The 19085-nt window shown below is 60.7% G+C and overlaps 3 protein-coding genes across 6 annotated transcripts; 2 read left to right on the top strand and 1 right to left on the bottom strand.

Moving 5' to 3' along the window:
• The first annotated feature begins 625 nt into the window (after positions 1-625).
• Positions 626-5764, top strand: CNIH2 (cornichon family AMPA receptor auxiliary protein 2). Its single transcript, XM_060157595.1, has 5 exons — positions 626-3950; positions 4377-4424; positions 4660-4772; positions 4874-5017; positions 5212-5764. The coding sequence occupies exons 1-5, from the start codon at positions 3810-3812 to the stop codon at positions 5237-5239; spliced, it is 474 nt and encodes a 157-aa protein (XP_060013578.1). The 5' UTR covers positions 626-3809; the 3' UTR covers positions 5240-5764.
• Positions 5765-6239: 475 nt separating this feature from the next.
• On the bottom strand, positions 6240-10373 carry YIF1A (Yip1 interacting factor homolog A, membrane trafficking protein). Of its 4 annotated transcripts, XM_060158553.1 has the most exons (8): positions 10169-10369; positions 9265-9476; positions 8996-9100; positions 8781-8859; positions 7401-7458; positions 7075-7230; positions 6536-6629; positions 6240-6442 (listed from the first exon to the last, which is right to left on the bottom strand). In XM_060158553.1, the coding sequence occupies exons 1-8, from the start codon at positions 10197-10199 to the stop codon at positions 6296-6298; spliced, it is 882 nt and encodes a 293-aa protein (XP_060014536.1). In that variant the 5' UTR covers positions 10200-10369; the 3' UTR covers positions 6240-6295. The 4 variants fall into 4 exon arrangements, with proteins under 4 accessions (XP_060014536.1, XP_060014538.1, XP_060014535.1 ...); XM_060158555.1 differs by lacking the exon at positions 7075-7230 and having other exon boundaries at positions 10169-10373; XM_060158552.1 differs by lacking the exon at positions 10169-10369 and having other exon boundaries at positions 9265-10149.
• A 2531-nt stretch (positions 10374-12904) lies between these two features.
• Positions 12905-16775, top strand: TMEM151A (transmembrane protein 151A). The gene is made up of 2 exons (XM_060157594.1): positions 12905-12982; positions 15206-16775. Exons 1-2 carry the CDS (start codon positions 12905-12907, stop codon positions 16535-16537), a joined length of 1410 nt encoding a protein of 469 aa, XP_060013577.1. The 3' UTR covers positions 16538-16775.
• The last annotated feature ends 2310 nt before the right edge of the window (positions 16776-19085 follow it).

Genomic DNA, 19085 nt, shown 5'->3' with positions numbered 1-19085 from the left:
CCGCCCGGCGCGGGGGCCATGGCGTTCACCTTCGCCGCGTTCTGCTACATGCTCACCCTGGTGCTGTGCGCCTCTCTCATCTTCTTTGTCATCTGGCACGTAAGGCCGGGCTGGGGCTGGGGCTGGGGTCGGAGTGGGGGCAGGGGCCGCTGGGAGCAGGAGGGGGACGGACGGATGGTCTCACGGCCCGGAGAAACTTGGAGCCTTCTCTCCGCTATCCTCCATCAGTCGGCTACTGTTCGCCCCATAAACACCCCCATCATCGGCTTCCTTCCCGGGCCCCCCCCTTTCTCCGCCGCCCCCGACTATCTGTGGGTATGTCAGTCGGTCTCTGACCCCCCTCCCCTGCCCCATGGCAGCCTTGGGGTGTGGGGCGGAATTCTGGGATTCTTGTTCCTTTCCCTCCTATTTCCCCACCCCCCAACCCCCGCCATCTAGTCGCCCCCGTTTGTCCGTCGGGCAGTTTGTCTGTCTACTCTCCCCACCCCCTTTGTGGGTTTTTCCAGCCAGAGTGATGGAGCCAGTTGCTATGGCAACTGCATCTGTTTACAGGACCCACAGATCGCAGAGCCCATTAACCCTTTCCATTCCCGCCCCCCACCCCCACTTCCTGACCCAGCAGTGATTGGCTCTAAGCAGCCCCAGAGACCTAACCCCGACCACCAGCTCACCTTGGGTTTCCCTACCCCCTCCTGTTCGGGCTTCCCCCTACTAGGTTTCCTCCCCACTTTCCAGCTTTCCTCCTCTTCCTGCCCCCACTTTCCTCTTTGTCTCCTGTTTCCTTTGGTCTGTCTCTCTCTCCAGCCTTGCCTCACACCTGGTTCTTCAAAACGTCCATTTCTCATCCCTTATCCTGATTGCCTCCCTTTAGAGAGGGTCCCTCTCCCCCACTGTCTGGGGCCTTCTCAGTGGTCCCCTGCCTGTCTCCCTTCCACTCACTACAGAACTATCAATCAGCCTCCAGCTTATTTTTTGGGACCCTTGCTCCCCACCCCCTTTACTGCCCTCTCTTCTCCTATGTACCCTGAGGTTTCAGCCACCACCCTATCCCCTCCACACGGCCTGTGCATCTTGGCCCTGGCCCGCTCAGCTCAGCATCCTCTGCTTGTACGTCCAGCACACACCTCCCTGATCATCGCGTTATTCCCCATCGGTCTCTTTGTACCCGCTTCCTTCCTCTTCCTCCCCATTGCCTCACCTGCTTCTTTCTTGGTCTCCCCACTTCATCACTCCTTTCTTTTCCTGGGACCTGCTGCCTGCCTGCTCCGTGGTCCTCCCTGGCCCTTGATCAGTCTCTCCCTTCATCCTCCCCTGCTGTCCCCTTGCTGTCTGTCTCTTTTACATCAGGATTCCATGGACTCTGACTGCGCCCCTTCTGTGTGAGGAGTGAGCCCCCATAGACACCTTCAGACACACACACCCCATCCGCAGCCCTCTCTCTCTTTGGGTCTCTCAGTTGCTTTTTCTTTTCTCTGCCCCCTTCTCTATTTCTATTTCCCTTCCTCCATCTCCCCTAGGTCCATCTTCGTCTCTCTGAGCCTTCTATCTCATCCCAGGGCCTTGGAAAATCCTGTGGGGTGGTGGCAGGAGGGCTGGAGTCCTGAGGACTGGAAGGAATTGAGAGTCACAGGCTGGGCACACAGAGCTAACCAGCTCCTGGGAGGAAGGCTCCTGGAATTCAAGAAGCCCCTTTTTGGGCTCCTCCCCACCCAGAGGCCTCCAACAGCCTCTATGGGGGGTCCCTGTCCTCAGGGGATGCTCAGAGCAGACCTCCATCCAGCACACTTGTCGATGCTCCTGAGAACCAGGCTCTGGTCGGCTTTGGGAGTGACAAGGATGAATAAGACTCAGGCTTCGCCCTTCTGGGGCTCCCAGGCTGGGAGAGAGGGCCCAAGTGCTCCCCAAAAATACTCATTGAGTACCGACTACGTGTCAGGCACTGTGTTCGCTCAGCTGTTTAGCTGGGCGATCATAGCAAGTCTCTTGTCCTGAGTCTGTTTCCTCATCGGTAAAGTGGGCTTGTATATACAGCAGAGTGTATATAAGCCCAGAGCAAGGCTTGCCAAGGGGTGTGCAGGTGGGGAGAGGAGGTGTGGTCCTCAATCCAAATTGGTAAGAATTAGATAGAACCTTACAGGGCAGGACCCCAGATCCCACCAGGCCCCACTGGTCGCTAGGCAACCCTGGTGGGGAGTGACGCGTGTCTGCTGTCACCGTGGGGGATTGTTTGTTCCAGGGGGCTGAGTCAGCGCCAGGCAGCCTGGGGGGTGGGAGGTGCAACACTCGCCGCCTGCTGGTGGTGCCAGCTCTGGGGCAGACAGACGGCACCCTTCCGCTCCCTGCTGGACCCTGTTGCTGTGCCTGACAGAGTCAATGGGGAGTTGGTGGGGCTGCTCCAGATGGCCCCAGCTCCCTCCAGGAAGCCCGTGTTCTCTCCTTTCGAGCCTTAAGGGGTCCGGGATGCTTGGGGGGTGGGCCCGCTGCTTCATCCTAGGGCTGGTGCTCAGGGGAGGGGACTCCAGAAGGCTCCTCTGCCAGCCTTTCTCCCATGCCAGCTCCCCCCAGGTCTGTCCCATCATCCTGTCAAACACCTGCTCCCCCCAAGAGTTTCCCATCCCAGTGAGGACAGTGCCGTCCACCAGATGCCCCAACACCCAAAGTCACCTTGGGTCCCTTTGCCTCCACTTCACTGCCATTCAAGCCCTCTGGATTCTGGCTTCTAAATAGCTCTGGAATCCATCCCCACCTCTCCATCCCCACTGTCCCTCTCTTCACTCAGATCACCACACCTCCCCACCGCAAGCCCCAGCCGCAACACTCCCAATAGTCCCCTGACTGGTCTGGCCTGAGTGTAGTAAAGTGGTTAAAATTTTAACTCTGGAATCTAACGGGTTTAGAAACCTGGCTTGCCACTAACTGGCTATGTGGCCTTGGACAAGTCATTTAATCTATCTCAGTTTCCTCATCTGCAAAATGGAAGTGATAATACCAGCACCTACGTCATCAGGTTGTTGTAAGCATCAAATGAGTTAACAAACATAAAGCCTGTTGGCATGGAGGAAGCATCATGTATGTCTTGGCTGGGACCGTTAGCCAGTTTGTACTTCCTGTTCGGTCAATCCTAAAACATCAACCTAACCACCCTGCTTTGCTGCTTTATACCCCTCGATGGCTCCCCTTTACTTCTGTGTTGAAGTCCAAACATCTGGTCCGGCCTCACAAGGCCCCCACGTCTGGCGCTGCTGACCTCTCCAGCCCATCTTTCACCATTCCCGTCTTTCTTCCCGCTCGCCTCACACTTTCACTTTAGCCATATAGAACCTGCAAGCTTCCTGAATGTTCCTTGTTCTTTCAACCCTCTGCCTTGGTACCTGCTGTTCCTGCTGTTCAGACTGCCTTTCCCGCATTTGTTCATCAAACTCCTACTCAAGAGTCCAGCCTGAACTCCCCATCCCCACGCCACGCTGAATCAGGCACCCACCCCAGGTTCTTCCTGCACTCCACAGGCCTGATCACCCTGGATGTAGTTCACAGTTTTTCTCCCAAGTCTGGGGTTCCTCCCGGGCAGGGGCTGTGTCCCAGGCTTCTGGGACCCTAGTGTTCAGCACGGGGCCCAGCGGAGAACACACTATCCCTTGGGATGTTTTGGATGGAGGTGTAGTGGACATGTCCTGAACTGGGCATCAGCACACTAGAGTTCCATTCCAAATTGTTGTGTGACCTTGGGCCAGGCTCCACCCCTCTCTGGGCCTCAGTTTCTCCACCTTTGCAGCACGTCCCATCTCGTCCGATCCCCATGTGTGAATCTTATGCCACAGAAGAATGCGTGGGGGGCCATAAGCTGCTGCCCCAACCCTGACGGGCACACGCCCCTCCCCCAGATCATAGCCTTTGACGAGCTGCGGACCGACTTCAAGAACCCCATCGACCAGGGGAACCCAGCGCGGGCAGTAAGTGATACATGTGTTGTGCCGAGGTGTGTCCGTCCGTCTTGCCATATGCCGCGGGTGGAGGACGGCGGGAGGACAGGAAGACGGAGGTAGAGGGGACGGTGGCCGTGCCCCTTCCTCTGCCTTGTCCCAGCCCCCAGCAAACACCTGGCTCGGGCTCAGGGCTCGGGTTCCTCCTGGCGGGGCAGCCGTTGCCAGGCTCTGGGCCGTTGCCATGGAGACGCGGGTGAAGATCCCTCCATGGTGACGGTCGCTATGGGGACGGCGCGGCTGCTTTCCTGCCGCGCCGCCGGAAACGCCGCAGAGCCTGCTCTGGCGCCCCCTGGCGGCCACGTGCAGGGAGTGGGGGGGCGTGGGAGGGGGGCGGGGCGCCCCCAGTGCCCGCTCCTTCACCTCCACCATTGCGGTCTTTTCCTCTCCCTACAGCGCGAGCGTTTAAAAAACATCGAACGCATCTGCTGCCTCCTGAGGAAGGTCAGTGTCAGGGCTAGGGGCAGGAGGCTCCTAGCCGAGCTCAGCGCCACTGTAACCCAGAGCCGGGCCTTCCCCCTCTGCGGCCTGTTTGATCTGCTCTGCCACGTGGGAGGGAGTGGGAGGCTAGAAGCCCTTTCAGTCCCCAGAGGTGATGGTGGATGGGCACCTCCCAAGTGCCCTTGCAGCTTGGATCTGTCCTAGCACCTGGCCGCTGACCTCCACCCTCACTCCCCAGCTGGTGGTCCCAGAATACTCCATCCACGGCCTCTTCTGTCTGATGTTTCTGTGCGCAGCAGAGTGGGTGACCCTGGGCCTCAACATCCCCCTCCTCTTCTACCACCTCTGGAGGTGAGGGTAGCAGCTGCCTTCGGGAGGGTGAGATGGGAGAGCGGGGCAGGATGTGGGTGGGAGCCTTGAGGGTGGGCACTCAGGCCCCTCTCTCCCCCCAGGTACTTCCACCGTCCTGCGGATGGCTCTGAGGTCATGTATGACGCGGTCTCCATCATGAATGCTGACATCCTCAACTACTGCCAGAAGGAGTCCTGGTGCAAACTCGCCTTCTACCTGCTCTCCTTCTTCTATTACCTGTACAGGTGAGGTCCTGCCCATGGCGGTCAGAAGTCAGGGAAGGGATGCTCCAGGCACCATCCCTCCAATCCCAGGAATGGCTGGGCCCCAAGTTCCTGCCCTTTGCCCTTGATGACTGAGGGCAACCTAGGGCGCGACAGGGTGGGTGGCCAGTAGTGGGCATGCTCGCGACTTGGCTCACTGCCTCGTCTTCCCACAGTATGGTTTATACGTTGGTGAGTTTCTAAGGGGGAAGCCGGCCAGGGAGCGAGCCCAGAACGGACCGGACGCCTGTGCACCCCCAGCCCTGCCCCTGGGCCGCAGAGGCCTCAGCCCTGGGGAGGGAGGGGGCACTGGTGCCCCCAGCCTCCTCTCCCCCACCCCCAAACTGCTGCTGCGGGGACTTCCCGCCTTCAGAGCCCCCTCCCCTTGGACTAGGGCTGGGCAGAGCTCTAAATAGGGGCAGGAGCTCCTCTGCCAGCCTGTGGGCATGGCAGTCAGTCCTGGAAGGGGCGGGACCTCCGGCCTTGTCCACTTCAGAGGGCATTTAGGCCCTGCCACGGGGCAGGGCTTGACCCTGGAAGTTCTGGGCCGCCCCCTCCACCACCACCCCCACCCTGGGGCTCCCCCTGCAGGTGGGGCGGTACCCACACCGGGAATGAGCAGGCTCAGCAGGGGGGCAGCCCCACCCCTAGTCTGCCCTCCTCCCTCCCCCAGGCTTTCTCTCCAGACCCCTCCCTGTCCCCCCTTGCCCCAACCCCAGCCACCCTGTCTCTTGGACCTATTTTCTATGTTGCCTGGAGGAGTCCGGCACCCCCTCCCCGGCCGTTTGTGACAAAATATGAATAAACTACTGCAAACACGTCTGCTCCTAAAAGGCTTAAAGAGGTGATGGGGGGAAAGGGACTGCATAGGGGGCAGTCCTGAGCTAAATCCTTAGCACAGCTGGCCTCACGCCACTAGCCTACAGACCCCACTAGGGACCTCCTCAGATGGATCAGAGGCCTTTGAGGTCTCCTTAGCAGCTGCCCACTTCCATTCTCACTTTCTCAGCCACAGATAAACAACTATTTCTGCTGAAACACTTCCATCTGCCTTCCGAGGCAGTATCAAGGCCACCAACTCCAGGGAGCCCTCCCTGGATCCCTCTCCTTGGAGAAAGCCCGAGCCTGGTCCCCTGGGCAATGCAAAGGCCCACAAGTGTTGGCAAATCCCCCCATAAGCCCCAGAAACAAGGCTCAAACGAAATCAAGGAAACCAAATCTTCAATGTATGGAAAAATCAGTGCCAGTGGGGACCGGGGGTCACCGGACCAGGTGGAAGGTCAGCCAGTATATCATGAGGGGCTGAAAGGCTGCAGCTCCCAGAGTCAGGTAGAGCTGGAGACGTTGCCGGGGGGCCGGGCCCCCCATGCTGTCGGGGCCCAGGGCTGCTGTTCGCAAAGAGCGCACCTGGAATAAAGGAGAGAGCTGAAGCTGGGCCGGGAAGGGGAAGCTTGTCCCCAGCTCCGACCCCAGGAGAAGAGGAGCCAGCCCCAGACTCACGATGAAGTACATGAGCGCGGATGAAGTCCAGGCCAGCGCCACATAGTAGCCATCGCTGCCGAAGAGCAGGCCCGTGAGAACACTGAGGATCATCCTGCAGCGGGCAGGGGTGGGGGAGGGAGGAAGAGAAGGCTGGAGACCTCGCAAGGGTCCAGGCCTGAGACTGCCCCAGAGCCCAGCCTAGACCCCGCCTACTATCACCAGGGCCCTTTCCCCTCAACCTGTCCCCCCAGGGACCTAGACTCAAAATGAATTGGGAGGGCCAGGACTCAGCCCTAGGACCTGGATCTGAGACCCCCTTCACTACCCCAGCTCACCCCTCTCCCCTGTGCTCCCGGGGTGACTCAACACATTCCTGACCTCCTGAGCAACACTGCGCAGTCCCTGAGGAGGCTGCTGAAAACGCGCTCCCTCTAGTAGAGAGGAGCTAGAGGGGGTCCAGGGTCACAGTTCGAGGCTGTAGTTATGCAGGCCGGGAACCCAGAGCGGTAGGCACCCCCGACCCAGGCGAGCCTCCCTCTCGGCCCACAGGTGCTCACCCCACATATTTGTAGCCGCTGTAGGCCAGCAGGTGGAAGGTGCTCAGGTCGCTGCGCACGGTGGCCAGGTAGACGCCCAGGAGCAGAGCTAGCACCTCCATCACAACCCACACCAGTGCCGTGCTCGCACACAGGCCCAGCACCTCTGGGGAGAACCTGTGGCCGTGTGGGGGTGAGGTGAGGGGAGCCCCAAACCAGCCATCCCGTGGCAGGTGCAAGACTGGGGGCACGAGTGGACTTGGGAGCTGGCACAAATCCCCTAGGGAGGCGACGAGAGGAGTCAGGAGTGGGGAAGTGGTGGGAATGGGGAAGGGGTTGGCACTGACCTTTTCTGAATGCCCAGCGCCATCCCAGCCAGCAGCACGTAGGTGATGAAGGCCATTGCTGCCAAGAGCCAGAGAGATGCCATCAGCCTGGTTTCCTCAACCAGAGCCACCCCCCACTAGGTATTCAGAGCCACTGACACCCCCGTACTTCCTTCCCTGCATATCCCAACATGCTCGACCTCCACACTCAGCTCTGCAGTGCCCTGCCTGGGATGCCTTTTCCTGCTCAGCCCTCTCCCACTGTGTAAGTGCTACCTGACCCTTCTCTCAGGACCACCAAGCCACCTCCTTCCCCGTCCCTGTACTAGGAAACTCACCAAAGTTTCCTGCTGTGTCTCAGAAACTACATCACAGGCCAGAGTCACCTCTGCTATTTTCACAAAAGCTCAGACGGCAGCTGGGTTTTCACAGCAATTTCAACTCCTCAGTCCTGTCCTCTGCCCCCTTTAAGCACCAGAACTGATGTGCCCACAAGAGGGCACAGTGTCTGGAGACAGCAAACCAACTCTACCACCTATAAGCTGTGTATCCTCAAAGATACTCAACTCTCTCTGAGCCTTGGCTTCAACGTGTAAAACACGGATGGCAGTTCCTGCCTTACACAGTGACTATGAGAGGGAAACAAAATGAAGGAGGGAAGAAGAAACTGTCTCTCCCAGGGCAACTGGGCTGTTTGGCTGCCCTCCTGGTAGCCCTTCTGAGGGCTGGCCCGAGCATACTCACCCCTCCTCCAGCGTGTCCACCAGGGGCCTCGCCTTGTGCAGGCCCCGGGACAGAGAGAAGTCAGATGCAGAGTCTGCCAGCCACTGCACAGTGTGGGCGGCCTGACCCATGCCATGTAGACAGGCAGTTGTGGGAACCCAGAAGGGAGTGACCACCTCCTCAAAGAAGGGGATACTGAAGCAGGCCTTGGAGGACACGTAATAACAGTGATAATGGCTAATATTTACTGCGTGCTTCCTGTGTGCCACGTGCTGGCTGAGCACACACATCCCTTCGCTGAATTTCCAAAACAGTCCTCTGTGGTAGGAGCTGTTGTTATTCCAGTTTTTCAGGAGCATGAAAGTAGCCACCTGAGGTCCCATAGCTGGAAGTTGCAGGGCCAGGTCTAAACCCAAGGCTCCAGGCTGGGGAGGGACATGGTCTAAGTCAAGTGGCAGGAAGGTCTCAAAAGGGAGTACCCTGAGAGCACACCCAGGAAGCTGCTTACTGGTCACCCCACTCTGTCTACCTGGTCTACCTGGCATCTAGGGACACCACAAAAGCCACACACAAAAGCACCAAGAGCAGATGCTGAACCAACACATGAGCCTCTCTCTTCTTGTTGGCGCCTCAAGGCACAAGTCCCCCCGTAACCCCTAGCCCAGGTCAAAGACTCACTGGGGATATAGAGGTCGGGGGCGTTGAGGTCTTGCCGCGGAGGCAAAGGCACATCACGACTGTACTGCACTTCCCAGTTCTGGTGGTGGCAGCAGCAGCCAGGTTAGGAGGAAAAGACAAGAGAGGAAAGAAGGGGGTTGAGATCTGGGGGCCAGACTCTGGGGCAGGATGAGGGAGGCAAGGGGGTCCACCAGCTCACCTGGTAGGCAGCTCACCTGGTGTGTGTAGGGGAAGACCAGTAGCCCTAGCTTCTTGGCCACATAGGCTGTGTCCACAGCGAAAAAATACTTGAGTTTGTTCACAGACACAAAACGGTGCAGCTGGGAGGGGAGAGAGGAGGCTGTGGGCAAGCTGCACCCCAAACCTCAGGGTGCTCCTCTATGCGCTCCTTCCCTGAGGGCTGCTGTGAGGATTAGGTGGGATCCCGTGATGCCCCAGCCCTGGCCAGAAATCCTGCCACCCTTGCCCTGGGGGTGGGCCACACCTCCTTGTGCACCATGTCCTTCCCATGGGATGCGATGGAGCCGCCATAGGCCATAGCCATGTTGGCCACTGGGTCCCCAATCAAGTGGTTGACATTGAAGGCCACGTCGGCTCCTGGGGCTGGGTATCCCCCCGGCTGGCTGGAGTAAACACCGCTTGTGTCATCGAAGAGGGGAGGGGGATCCGGAGCTGCCCGGGCCCTGTGCTTGGAGCCTGTGGGTTTGTAGGTACCAGAGTAGGTGACAGGAATACCAAGCATGAGCCCAAACCACTGCCCCTTCCCCAGGCTGGGAAGCCCTGTATGGGTCCTGGGAGCGCCAAGCAATCAGTGCGGGAAACTAGCTGGATGAGGAGTAGCTGACCCAGAAAGAACTTTGATGAGGGATCCTTTTGGAGAGGTGCTAAATGTGGGCAAAGAAAGAGCTGAGGCAGCCCCTGGAAGTGGTTGCCCGTCTGAGGGTTCCTGGGGGCCTCCTCAAGGGAACTGATCTCTGAACTGAGCCTTGGAGACAGAGTTTGCTAGGTGAAGACAATCGGCAGGGCATCCCCGCATGTACAAGGGTGGGAAAGGCGACGGCTGGGTACGCGGAGGCCCTGGGCAGTGGTGAGAAACCCTACCAGGGTCATGACAGGGAAAGGAAGTTTGGGAAGCAAACCCCATTTATGCCCGAATAGAGCACGGGGATCCCAGCAGTGCTGTCACCGCCCGATCTGATCTCAGGTTTGGGCCGAGAGGGCGAAGTCCAGGACGCGTTGCACAGTCTTACGGGGCAGGAGTCCGAATGACATCCGCCGCCCTGGGCAGCGGTCACGGCCGCCCCTCTCCCTCAGGGTGAGCGGGCCGCGCAGCCGACACTCCTCGGGCCGGTCGGCCCGCGCCCCCGCCCACCCCGCGCCCCACGCACCGTGGGCTACGTAGCCCGAGTGATAAGCCATGGCCCCGACGCTCGCTCTTTCCGAGGGCCCGCTGCGTCGCCTCGTGGTACGAATACTAGTGAGGCAGCTGCTTCGTTTCCTGAGCACCGACCGAGGTTACCGAGCAGCCAGACACGTCCCCGTCCTGTCCGACGATAGCAGCATGTCCGCAGCGTCATCCTCTGCCGCCTGCCATTGGCTCCTCGGCGGCGCCGGCTCGCCCATCCCCTCTCCCAATTGGTTACTGGCGTGCCCTCGCCGAAGTGGATTCGGCAATAACCAACTTCCGGTCGGGGGAATAGGCGGAGCAACTTGAGGCGCTCTCGGATTGGATAGTGCCGTTGTTAGTTCGCGGCGGAGCAGCCAATAGAACGGTTAAAGTAGGAGGAGGTTGAGAAGTATTTCCGCGCCTGCGCACTGGAGCACTTGACGCTCTACCTGCCACGACTACAGCGGGGAGAGACCCGGCGGAGGCTGGCGGCGGCTGGACTCCGGAATGAAGTTTCGCTCGCGGGACGTACTCCAAGAGGGAGTGGGACGGTGGGGCTATGACCAAGCCCTGTCCCTCGGGGCTCTTTCCCCTCCTTCTCAATGCTAGCTTTCCTTCCCCGTCCTCCATACTTCCCCCAGTACTGGCGCGGAGCCCGGGCAGCCGGGGCGGGATGCTGGTAGGAGCCCGGGCCGAGCAGTGACTGCGCGGCCCAGCGAGCTCCGGGATGCTGACTCCTCCTCCCGCCTCCCACCACTCCTTTCCGCGCGGGTGCTGTCCGCTGTCTGGTGCTGAAATTCCCTACCGCCACTGCCGCCATCCTGCAGACTCCGAGGGCCTGGGCTCTCGACACACACACACGCACACACACAAACACACACCTGGGCTCTCTACACACACACACACACACACACACACACACACACACACACACACACACACACACACACACACATTACATGTATTGAAAAACCGAGGTCCGGGTCTGAAGTCCCAGAAATTGGGTGGTAATAAAGTGGGTGGTAATAGTTGGGATAGGATCCTGCACCAGGCTTGTCCCGTCGACTCTCCCGTGGTCCAGGTGATTTGTGGGTGGAGGTGTGCCGATTCGCCTCCTGAAGCTGTGGTTGCAACTCCTGGGTCATTGCCAGCCCTTCAGTCATCTCGAAGTGAGACCCCCAAGCCTCACTCATGATCTCAGGGGCTCCTTTCTCTCCACCTTTCTCTCATTCCCACCTTCCCCGGAGACAGTCTTCGGGGCCTCCCTTCACACAGACCTCCAGCCACCACTTTCTACAGAGCAAGATCAGGTCCTCTTCGATCTGCCTCTAGTTAGCTACCCAGCGTCCAGTTACACCAGGTGACCTTCCTGCTCTCCGAACTCAGTCCACGTGGTCCAATTGCAGTGCCTTTGCCCAGAAGTCCCCTCCACCTGGGATGCCCTTCCCCCTCATATCCACTTGTCCAAAACCTAATTATCCTTTAAGAGTCAGTTCAACTTGTGCCTCTCAGACAGAGGGAAGAGTCCTGGCTTGGAACGGAGGCCGGAGGCCAGGCTCTAGGCTCCCTCTGGGTGCAGTAGTTTGCCCTGGATGTAAATTCCATGAGGACAGGGACTATGTCATTCTCCACTTCTACACTTGTCTTCGCGATGCTCGTGAATGCTTCACAGTACTTGCATATAGAAGACACCTAATAAACATCTGCGCCTAATGATTTTTTTTTTTTTAATGGATGAAACTCTGGTTCAGTCCTTTTTTCTCTCTACCGTTTCGGTTACTTCATCTTTAAATGGGTAGGGGTGTTGAACAGAATGGTCTTCGAGTTGCTCTTTGGGAAAAAAAAAAATCACAAAACAAACCCCACCTAGCATTGCAGCTCCCTATGTCCCACCCACTGATTGCCTACCTTGGGGGCTAGGCCCTGGCCCGGGGCAGATGTGAAGGTCTGAGGCCCCTGAGGGTCAGAGAGCTGCACTGGGGCCACCAGTACCTGGGAGGGGGTCCTCTCATGCAGGACAAATCCCACTCGCCTGGACAGCATGATGAATGTGCATTGAATCCAGCACCTTTCCATCCCCATTTCTCCGGTGGGAAAACTGAGGTTGGGGGTGAAGGGTGCCGAGTCAAGATCACAAAGCCTAGGGCCCCGGGTGTCCTGGCCTCCTGCTTGCCTGCTCTAAGTGGAGCCCAGCTCCTCTGCCCAGCTAACGAGGTTCACCACAGCTTTCAAGGCTGTAACTGCCCCCTCCACCACCACAAGCAAGGCTTCAGGGGTGGGGTCTGGGTGAGCTCAGGCCTGGGCCTACTCAGAGATAGGACCCCGTGGGTACCCACCCTCTTCGAGATTCATTTTACAGCAAGGGAGTCTCAGGCCCCAGAGAGCAAGGACTCGTCCAAGGTCGCAAGCTCGATCGCGGCAGGAAGGGAACCCAGGCGTCCGTCCGCCCAGCCTGGGCTTCTCAGGGGTGGGGGCAGCACCCGCGGTGCCAGGCGCTGCCGGCGGCGCAGAGGGTGCCGCGGGGGCGGGGTCAGTGGAGGGCGGGGCGCCGGGCACCGCGGCTGCCAACGCCACCGCGGCTGCCAACGCCTCCGCCGCGCTAAGGCTCTAGCTCCGCGCACTCCCTCCGCGGCCGCTGAGCCGAGCGGACGCCCTCCGGGGCCGCGCCGCAGCCCTCCGCGCTCCCCCCTATCATGCCCCGGGCCCAGGCGGGGGCCGCCCAAGCAGCCAGGACACCATGCCCGAGGGCGGCGGTGGCGGCGACGGCGGGGAGGTGCCCGCGCTCATCCCGGACGGCGAGCCGCTGCGGGAGGAGGTACCGGCTCTGTGTGGTGGGGGCCGGAGCCGGGGCTGGAGCGGGAAGAGGGGGACAAGGGAAGGGGCGACCCCCGAGGCGGGGGCTGAGGAGGGAAGTCCGGAGACCCTGTGGCCAATGACGTCACTGGGGTAGCCTGCGTCCTGCAAGAGGTCCTGGGACCTAGGGGCCCACGTGGGGGTAGGGGTGGGGTTGGCTGGGAAGGGATATGGGGGCAACTCCCGCCCCCGACGCCCCCTCATCCCGCCTCGCCTTCCTGTGACGTCAGCACCTGGCCCCTGCGCGGCCCCATTCTGCAGCGCTGCCCCTCACCCCCAGAGCCCCGGGGTCAGGCCCCCAGGCACTCACGAGGTGCCGGGGCGGCGCCTGCAATGCAGCAGCGGTAGCGGGGACTCGGGGGGCGGGGAGCGGAAGGAGGAGGGGAAAGAGGGAGGGAGGTGGCCTTTGGTACCCCTTCTCCCTCTCCCTGAGGTGAGGCCCCAGGGCCCATCATGCTGGTTGGGACCCTCAGAATGGCCCCTCCTCAGTCCTAGCCACGAAGAGGGTCTGCAGGGCTGTAGGGCCCAGTGTGGGGTGTTGGGGGTGGTGGGTGGTGAGTAGATCTCTGTGTGTGTTTCGGTGGAGAGAGGTTGCTTGTGGGTGTGTGAATGTCAGTGCGTGCTCCGCACACCTCGAATGGAATATACGTGCCCTATAGGCAGGTGAAGGTCTGGTGGCTTGGGTGAAATGCTCACGTGTGAGTGCATGTGAGTGTATCGTCCTGCGGTGTGTGGGTCTCTCCCGGTAGTCTGTAGGGTGTGGGTGTCAAGTCGCAGTAGGGGTGGGGGCATGTGCACCGTGGTAGGTAAGGGGCTACCGTGTCCCTGCGCTTCAGTGAATGTGTAACATTTATGTGCATCTGTGTCCTGTGGTGGGTGGGTTGGGGGAGGGGATGCGTGTGCACCTGTGCGCCAAGTTACAGTGGGGGAGGGGGGTTGCGCCCTGGGCTCTGGTGAGGGTCTGCTGCGTGCTGGATAGACAGGCAGTGGTCACATTCCCGGTGGGAGGTTCTTCCGTGAACTTAGGGTGGGGTGGGGTGGGGGTCGCGGATGAGGGCAGGTGCATCCCTCTGGCCCCGCAGGTCAGGGTAGTGGTATGCCTCTGTGGTGGGCGGCTGCTCTGGGCTGGGGTGGGGACAGTTCCTCTCCTCCTGGGTTTCTCACAGCCTGGTGGGGGTGGGACTGTGGGGCAAAAGGTGGCCCCTTAAACCCCCACCCCTGCTGCTTCCTCCAGATCACGTCTTCCTTCTCCCCCTTTTCACCCCTTCTCTCTCCTTAGGCACCTGGGGATGAGGCGGGAGCCAGGCTGGCAGCCCGGGCCAGGGAGTGGTCCCTGCTGCCCAGCAGCTGTGTGCCGCTCCACCCCCAGCACAGACGGGGAGTGGAGGACGGCACTCCATCTGCTCCCCACCCCACCACCCAGACTCACACCTCTCCCTCTCTTCCTCTTTCTTGTTTACTTGAAAGCCTCGCCCAAGTCTCCTGCTGTCCCTAGCGAGACCAAGGGACCAGAGGGAGTTGCAGGGTAACGGTAATAATATTTATTCCCATGGCCAGACCCTGTGCCAAGATCTTCACACATTATGATCTCGATGAATCCTCACAACAACCCCAGTTTACAGAGGAGGAAGTTGAGGTCCAGAGAGGATGAGGGAACTGCCCAAGTCATACAGTGAGTGGTGGAGCCAGCACCCAATCCTGGGCTCCTAAGCCCATGCTCTTCACCCCTAGGACCCCTGCCACCCTGGCTTCCCACACCACCAGGTCCAGGAATCAGTGCCCAGAGAGGGCAGGGATATGGCCACAATCACACAGCAAATCGGGAGCAAAGTCAGGACCAGAGCTCAGTTTTCTCAGTGGCCAGTCATGGGGGAGAGGGGGGTCCTCTCCTCTTTTGGCAGAGATGGGTCTATTTTGTCCTACATGCCCCTGACCGAGAGATGACAGGGCACGGTGGAGGATAGGCTTGGGGCAGACAGGCCTGGGTTTGAGTCCTGCAGCTCGACTGTCAGTTGGCTAGAAGGGTGAGGCCTGGAGCAAGTTGCCCCGTCCCTCAGAGCCTCAGTTTCCTCCTCTGTAAAGTGGGGGCGCAGCACCACCTCGTTCAGTGGCTGCCGCGGAGCAGCAGGCACAGCTGATGGCCGCGTGCTGACCCACGCCTCTCCTCTCTCTGCCCACTCTGCAGCAGCGGCCCCTGAAACAGTCCCTGGGGAGCTCCCTGTGCCGCGAGTCGCACTGGAAGTGCCTGCTTCTCACGCTGCTCATCCACGCCTGCGGCGCCGTGGTAGCCTGGTGTCGCCTGGCCACGGTGCCACGGCTGATCCTGGGGCCCGAGGCGGCCCTGGCCCAGGGGGCTGGGGGCCCGCCGCCCACCTACCCAGCCAGCCCCTGCTCGGATGGCTACCTGTACATCCCACTGGCCTTTGTCTCCCTCCTCTACCTCCTCTACCTGGCCGAGTGCTGGCACTGTCACGTGCGCTCCTGCCAGGCGCCGCGCACCGACGCCAACACGGTGCTCGCCCTGATCCGCCGGCTGCAGCAGGCGCCGCCCTGCGTCTGGTGGAAGGCCACCAGCTACCACTACGTGCGGCGCACCCGCCAGATCACCCGCTACCGCAACGGCGACGCCTACACCACCACGCAGGTCTACCACGAGAGGGCCGACAGCCGCTCGGCTCGGGGCGAGTTCGACTACTCGGCCCACGGCGTCCGCGACGTCTCCAAGGAGCTCGTGGGCCTGGCCGACCACGCGGCCACACGGCTGCGCTTCACCAAGTGCTTCAGCTTCGGCAGCGCCGAGGCCGAGGCCTCGTACCTCACGCAGCGGGCCCGCTTCTTCAGCGCCAACGAGGGCCTGGATGACTACCTGGAGGCCCGGGAGGGCATGCACCTGAAGGACGTGGACTTCCGCGAGTCCCTCATGGTCTTCGCCGACCCTCGCAGCCCGCCGTGGTACGCGCGCGCCTGGGTCTTCTGGCTGGTGTCGGCGGCCACGCTGTCCTGGCCGCTGCGCGTTGTGGCGGCCTACGGCACGGCCCACGTGCACTACCAGGTGGAGAAGCTCTTCGGCGCCAGCTCGCCCGCACCCGGGGCCGGGCCCAGCGGGCCCCCGCTCTCCCGTGTGGCCACGGTGGACTTCACCGAGCTCGAGTGGCACATCTGCTCCAACCGGCAGCTGGTGCCCAGCTACTCAGAGGCCGTGGTCATGGACGCCAGCTCGGGCGCCTACCTCCGTGGCTGCCAGCGCTGCCGCCGCTCCGTCAGCAGCAACTCGCTGCCCCCCGCCCGGCCCAGCGGGCCCCGCCTGCCTTTTAGCCGCAGCCGCCTCTCGCTGGGAGCTGGGGGCCGCGCCACGCCGGGGGTCTTCCGAAGCCTAAGCGGGGGGCCGCTGGGGCGCCGTGGAGAGGACACGGAGCCCCTGGAAAGCCCACCGTGCTACGAGGACGCCCTTTACTTCCCCGTGCTCATCGTCCACGGTGACAGCGGCTGCCAGGGGGACGGGCAGGGTGCGCTCTGAGACCCACGCGGCCCCCACACTGGCCCTCCCCCCACCATCCCACCACGGGGCTTCCATGCCTGAGTAATTGTTATCCAGAACAGGAGGGAAGACAGACCAGCACACAAGGGATGGGGTGGGGTTGGAGCCCTTAGACAGGCTAACATGCAGGGACCCACGGTCATTTTGGGGGCGGAGGGACACCACCGCGGTTGGGTCTAGGTACCATCCCAGCATGGCTCCCCTCCAACCACCACCACGTCCCACCCCCTGCGATGGCGGACGATCTAGCCTGGGGGCCTCTCAGGCTGCGCAGGGAAGGAAGTTTCCGGAAAGCCTGGGCTGGGGGAGGAGTCCCAGGGACAGCTGTTGCCTGCAGCAGAGGGCTGCCTATGGACTCTTCCCTGCATGGCTGAAGCCACGTCGGGGGCCCTCGAGCAACCCAGAAGCACAAATCGGTGGTTTGGGGCCGCCCAGCTGGGCTGGCATCCATGAACCTGAAGAGCCGGCTACGGCAGCACCACGGCCTCGGCCCCACTACCCTCCCAAAGTCCCCGTCCTCCTTCCCTGACAGGCCCGTCCCTGCCTGCCCTCTGGCCTCTGCTCAGGGCCAGTCCCTGATCAGACCCTGTGGTGCGGCCCCTCTACCAGGAGCCTGGTTCTTGGAGCACAGCCCTGTCCCACCCCACCCCCCTGTCTTCCCTGGTCCACCCTCCCCTGCACATCTAGTCACCCCTGTAACCCGGGGTTCTTTCCCAGGGCCCCATCTCAATTCCATATTCCCTGGTCTCTGCTCCTGGCCCCAGAAGTCCATGTCCGCCTCTGTCAGCCGCGCACACGCCTTCCAGGCTGTGTCCTCTCATCGCCCCCTGACTTCTCTGCTCTTTACCTTCCTGATGACCCACGGGGCTCAGGGCTATCGGGCATCCGAGGGGCCTTGGCCCCGGCCACAGCCTCTTGGACGATGCCCTTGCTCTGCCATGGAGGCCCCTGCTTCCCCCGTCCCTGGGGCTTGGCCCAGGGGACACCAGCCCTCCCCCAGGGAGGAGAGAGTAGTCCCTTCCCTTCCAACTGGGGCTTCCACCCGCTCTCATGGGCCGGTGGGGGAGGGAGGAGGCAGAGAAAATGCAGATAAAATAAAAGGTATGAAATGGAAGGTCTTCTCACGTGCATTCCTGGGTGGTGGGTTCAAGGCCACTACAACAAACACAATGGGCCATGTTGGGTCCGGGAGGGGATGCAGGGTGGGGCTGCAGCACCCCCAGGAGAGGGTGAGCTCCCTGCCTGGCCTGGGGTCTCTGACACTCAGATTTAGGTTGCTCTGAGCAGCTGACTCCACCCGACCGGTGTCTGGGTCGCTTCTAAGAGACTGTCCAAATGGCCCCTCTTCCAGCCCAGCAGCGGTTTCCATTCTGCTGCTGGGTGTGCTGAGGACTAAGGGAGTGTGGCTGGTCCCCAAAGTGGGAAGGAAGAGGTACGGCCTGTGGCGCAAATTCAGTTCCCCCGATGGCTGCTGGTGTCATGGATCTGGGGGAATGGGCACTGAGCAGGTCAGAGGACGCAAAGCTGGAAACAGCCAGCCCCAAATCAGGGCATGGGGTCTGAAGACGGAAGAGGGCAAAGGAAGGGCCTCCCTCAGTGGTGGAGCTCGAGCGGCCCTTGGAAGTGACATCTTCCTGTACAGCTGTGCAGGGTGTTCACTGTGCAAGAGGCAAGTGTGGGTGGAATCCCACCTGTGGGCCACTCCTCAAGCCCTGGCACGAAGCTGCATCCGCTTGGATGAAGGGCACCCTTTTCTAATCCATGCAAAGGCACCATAATGGCCAGTGGTGGCCCTAGAAGAGCGCAGAGAATGGATGGGATTCCCCCAGGCAGAGACAAGGCGAAGGGTGCTCTGGGCAGTGGGAAGTGGGAGCTGCCTGCACAAAGGCTTGGGTGCAGGGCATGAAGCAAGGGTGGAAGCAGAGCTGTGGAAGAGGTGGCTGAGGCCTTCAACACCAATCCCTTAACTGGGGCATTGCCCTTGAACTGGGGCAAACTGGAGCCCTGGAAGGTGGTTGAGCAGGGAAGTGACAAGCTCAGGACTGCATATTAGGATTTTTAGCAGAATTCCAGCTGCCTGCTGGCCACATGGGGAGGGTGGAGTTAGAGACCAGAGCTTTCCCTGTGCATCAGCCCACTGCCTCACAGTGGGTGAAGTCAAACCTTTGTTCAGAAGTAACTTAGGTGGAAAACTCCATGGTGCCCAAACATTCAAGGAGGCTGCAGCAGGCAGGGGGGCAATGTGTGGCTCTGGCTCGTCCCCATGGGGAGGATTTCCCTCTTCCATCATCCTGCTCTAACACCTCAGCCACTAATGGCCCACCAACCACTATCCATTCTCCCCTCCTCAATACCAGAACCCCAGTTTTGCTTTAGATGGCGATGAGCCCAGCTAAAAGGCAATATTTCCAGCCTCCCTTGCACATATGGTGTGGCTGTGTGACCTAATTTTAGGGTATGAGATATAAGGAGAAGGTCTTGGAAGGGATTTCTAAAAATGCTCCTTGAAATAGAAACAATATTGGTG

The sequence above is a fragment of the Lagenorhynchus albirostris genome, chromosome 9 (genome assembly GCF_949774975.1).
Source record: "Lagenorhynchus albirostris chromosome 9, mLagAlb1.1, whole genome shotgun sequence".
NCBI lineage: Eukaryota > Metazoa > Chordata > Mammalia > Artiodactyla > Delphinidae > Lagenorhynchus > Lagenorhynchus albirostris.
The sequence above is the reverse complement of the archived record's forward strand: the minus strand, read 5'-3'. Positions and strand labels throughout refer to the sequence as shown.

What these genes read in the sequence shown, in the direction of transcription:
- CNIH2 (XM_060157595.1), top strand. Translation starts at nt 3,810, where the DNA reads ATGCCACAGAAGAATGCGTGGGGGGCCATAAGCTGCTGCCCCAACCCT. An exon ending in TCTGCTGCCTCCTGAGGAAG is followed by an intron (nt 4,425 to 4,659) that starts GTCAGTGTCAGG and finishes CTCACTCCCCAG; the next exon opens with CTGGTGGTCCCAGAATACTC. An exon ending in CTCTTCTACCACCTCTGGAG is followed by an intron (nt 4,773 to 4,873) that starts GTGAGGGTAGCA and finishes CTCTCCCCCCAG; the next exon opens with GTACTTCCACCGTCCTGCGG.
- TMEM151A (XM_060157594.1), top strand. Translation starts at nt 12,905, where the DNA reads ATGCCCGAGGGCGGCGGTGGCGGCGACGGCGGGGAGGTGCCCGCGCTC. An exon ending in GCGAGCCGCTGCGGGAGGAG is followed by an intron (nt 12,983 to 15,205) that starts GTACCGGCTCTG and finishes CCCACTCTGCAG; the next exon opens with CAGCGGCCCCTGAAACAGTC.
- YIF1A (XM_060158552.1), bottom strand. Translation starts at nt 9,522, where the DNA reads ATGCTTGGTATTCCTGTCACCTACTCTGGTACCTACAAACCCACAGGC. An exon ending in AGGACATGGTGCACAAGGAG is followed by an intron (nt 9,101 to 9,264) that starts GTGTGGCCCACC and finishes CTCCCCTCCCAG; the next exon opens with CTGCACCGTTTTGTGTCTGT. An exon ending in CCGCGCTCATGTACTTCATC is followed by an intron (nt 6,443 to 6,535) that starts GTGAGTCTGGGG and finishes CCTTTATTCCAG; the next exon opens with GTGCGCTCTTTGCGAACAGC.